This window comes from Centruroides sculpturatus, unplaced genomic scaffold, assembly GCF_000671375.1.
Source record: "Centruroides sculpturatus isolate CEXI.00-Female unplaced genomic scaffold, Cexi_2.0 scaffold435, whole genome shotgun sequence".
In the NCBI taxonomy this organism is placed as follows: Eukaryota; Metazoa; Arthropoda; class Arachnida; order Scorpiones; family Buthidae; genus Centruroides; species Centruroides sculpturatus.
The window spans coordinates 221,780-225,241 of NW_019384953.1; the positions used below are offsets into that span (position 1 = coordinate 221,780).

Consider the following 3,462-nt stretch of genomic DNA (forward strand, 5'->3'; position numbering starts at 1 on the left):
ATGTACAGTACCTAATTTATATATAATTTATATATAATACTAAACAGACGATAGCAAACTCAATTTAGCCGCTCCGTAGCGTGGCGCAGGGTCGGAGGAAAGTAGTTCGGCTGCTCATCCACTATTGGTCCAGACTCTATCAATCTTGTCGCGAAACGACGTTGTAGGAGGTACGTTATACGAAAGTTGCTACAATTTTTTCGCTACGTTATAGGAATTGTCGTTATAGGAACGTACGTTATAGGGGGGTCGACTGTATTCGAATTTTATGTTCAAATTTAATTCGAACAAATTCGAACAAAACATTCGAAATAGAAAGCCACTTTCAACCACTTTCAGCCTCATATCTCCCGCATCCTTATAGCTATCGAGACGCAACCACTCCTATGCACGAATGGAGACTTGGGGCTACCACCACATACAAACACCATTCATGTGCGATGTGTAGTTTTGGCGAAAAAGTGAAATATAGGGACATACACGTCCATACACGTCTATATATATAGATATAGATAATTCACAATATAAATGTTAGTTTAATAGTAAAATTTCAAACAGCCGGGTAAATTATGGAACTGTTTGCTAGATTTTTTGTTACAGTAGACTCCCTATAACACGGGTTTTTATAATTACGATTCCTATCAGACGGGAAAAAATTACGACGGTATCCGTACAAACCTGCTAAAAAAAGTCCTATAATTCGGTAAAACGTCATCGGGCAGCCGAACTACTGTTTGCCGTCCAGCGCCACGCTACGGAGAATTTAGGTGGGTAAATTGAGTTTACTATCGTCTTTACAGTATTATATATAAATTATATATAAATTAGGTACTGTACATATAATTATATATTAATTATATATAAATTAGGTACTGTATATATAATTATATATTAACTTAATTTATTGTAACTTNACAGCACTAGCGAAAATTTAAATTTGCCGACTAGAATGCTTTCGGATAACGGACGTTTCGGATAACCAGCTTTCGGATAAACGGCGCTCTACTGTATTGATGAAAACAGTAGTGTGTAGCTACAATGTAAATTTACGTTGAAAGAAGTGTGGTAGAGGTTTCTGCGTGTTTTATTATAAACTAAATGTAAGAACTTCGATTTTTCATTGTCTACGCTTAAATAGTAGAATTTCATGTACAGTACATGAAATCCTACTATTTGATTCTACACTCTACTAGAAAATTGCGATAGTGCACTATACAATTAATATATATTGATACCATAGTAATATAAGCAGTTACTGAATATGTTTATCTATTTAACAAACAAACTTTATTAGAAAATATGTAAAATGTACAGTACATTACAGTTTTACTTCTTTTCTTATTCCTATTACAGGGACAGTAACGCTTATAAAGAAACATTTCATTCACCATTACAAGTATAATTATCTTTAAAAATCATACGTGTATGAGCAAAGGAAATAAAACGGAATTTAAAATAGTAACTGTGACTATTATTGAAATAAAGCTGTTAAGAAAATTTCTGGAAATAAAGCAGTTATATACGTAAAAATTAGATATAAAATTTCAGTTTACTCACAAGCCAAACTTTCGTCACCGAATTCATAAAACTTGGTGTGGCTTGAAGGAAATGTGATAATGACATTCCCTCCCCATTTGCTATACCTACGATTTTTTTCTCTTGTGTTCGATGTAAGTTTAATTGAAGATCAAAGTAAAGCATACAACAACGAAACACATCATACGAATTTGCAATAGAAGTATCCCAATTAGCTGTAACAGAGGAGAAATTTTAGGTATTTATAATAAGGATGAGGAAAACAATTAATACAGTTAAATTCTTAAGTTCGTCTCTATAAAATTTGATAGATTAAATTACCCATGTGACCACAATTTAAAGACAAATACAAGCTAGAAAAAGTGTCTCGGCTTCAGTTCGGATGTAATGGACGTATTCGTGCTGACAGATCTCTCTGTATGGGTATTGGCAAGAACCTATTCCCAACTGCTGTGTGTAAGACCTACTTTTATTGCCTCGATTTCTAAAATCCAACAAGTTGTTGTGTATTACCTCGTGTTAAACACCACGTGATACAGTTCGTGCTTTCATTCATCTGCATTTCTTTTTCATACACGTACAAATTTCGTCAGTCTTTAAGTTTTGCACATGTATATGACAGAATATTTATAATTAAACTAAATTACGTTAACGTACATTTAATGATAACATTATTTATTATAACGTAAAGAGTAAAAATGTTTCGAGTGAAACGAATATCAAATTAATTGTACAATGAGATTATTATACACTAACAAATATATTTATGATGATCCAATAATAACAATAAGGCTTACCATATTGAAAAATGTAAATATATCTTCCTTTCTGATCGGGTTTAGGCAAAAATTGCATAGTATTCAACGATAAAGCATGCTCCACCTTGGAAGGAAGACGATCTTTAAAATATTGAGGATATTGTAGTCTAATTTCGTAGTAATTCTTCAGTAACTGCAGAGATCTTCCCATTTCATATTTTCTGGCGCGAAGAAATCCCAGAAGAAAGATGTCGTCCATACAACATTTTATTCCTTGATCTCCTACATAAAATAAAAAATATCAATATTTCATTTGTGTGTTAATGTGTGGCGTCTGTATGATAGAGTCTATTTCGTTTAAATTGATGTCTAAAGATAACGTAATGGTTAGTAAACAAAATAATATGCCGTGGAAGCTCATATATACGAGGCATTGATGTTATTAAATTTTGATTGAGTGGGGAAACACTAATTATTGTGTCGTCATGTCTCGAGTGATGTCAAACTTACAAATAACGAGGAAAATATTAATTAATTACAATTTTATAAAACTCATCTCTACCCTCAAAATTCAGCTATTTTCTTGTTATAATTAATAAGAATAAAAAAATTTTTGAAGTAAATTTCCTGGAAGATGGCAACACACAATGTTATTTATTACTAGCTGCAAGGACCCGCTTCGCTGGGCAAAAAGTAACGATAGTGAAGATTAAGATAATTACATTATAGCTAATCTTACACTTTTTCACAGAATGCTAGAATTATGTCCCCCGTTTCCAGACTAATTAGAAAATTTTTACGTTTAGTCAAACGAACTATTTTCAACGTTTCTGGAACGTTTACAATCGTCCTATAATCGAACCAATACAGTAGACCCCCCTATAACGCTTAGATACGTTCCACGCTAACCGAAAATTACGTTGTAGGAATGATTAAATACGTGAGCCAATCGCAGCCCGACAGGTGGGAACTTTACGGACTAAGGCTGTACGAAAGATTTTCTACTATAAAATTAACCGATTCTAGACTAATTCCACTCAACATTTCCAAAATACGTATAATTTTTTGGGAATAATCTGTATAAACTATGCTATAAACAAAAAATTGTAGGATTACTTACACCGTTCGACTACGCCGTTGCTTAAAGCTGGTTTTCATCGCGGAACAG

The 3,462-nt window shown here is 33.0% G+C and overlaps 1 protein-coding gene across 1 annotated transcript in view; it reads right to left on the reverse strand.

The window, feature by feature from the left end:
• Positions 1-3,462, reverse strand: part of LOC111632301 (alpha-tocopherol transfer protein-like) — a 17,297-nt gene that overhangs the window by 7,481 nt on the left and 6,354 nt on the right. Inside the window, exons 2-3 of the mRNA XM_023376699.1 lie at positions 2,334-2,576; positions 1,558-1,751 (exon numbers count right to left, since the gene is read on the reverse strand). Of these exons, the coding sequence (XP_023232467.1) occupies positions 1,558-1,751; positions 2,334-2,576 (437 nt within the window). The remainder of the gene's footprint in view (positions 1-1,557; positions 1,752-2,333; positions 2,577-3,462) is intronic.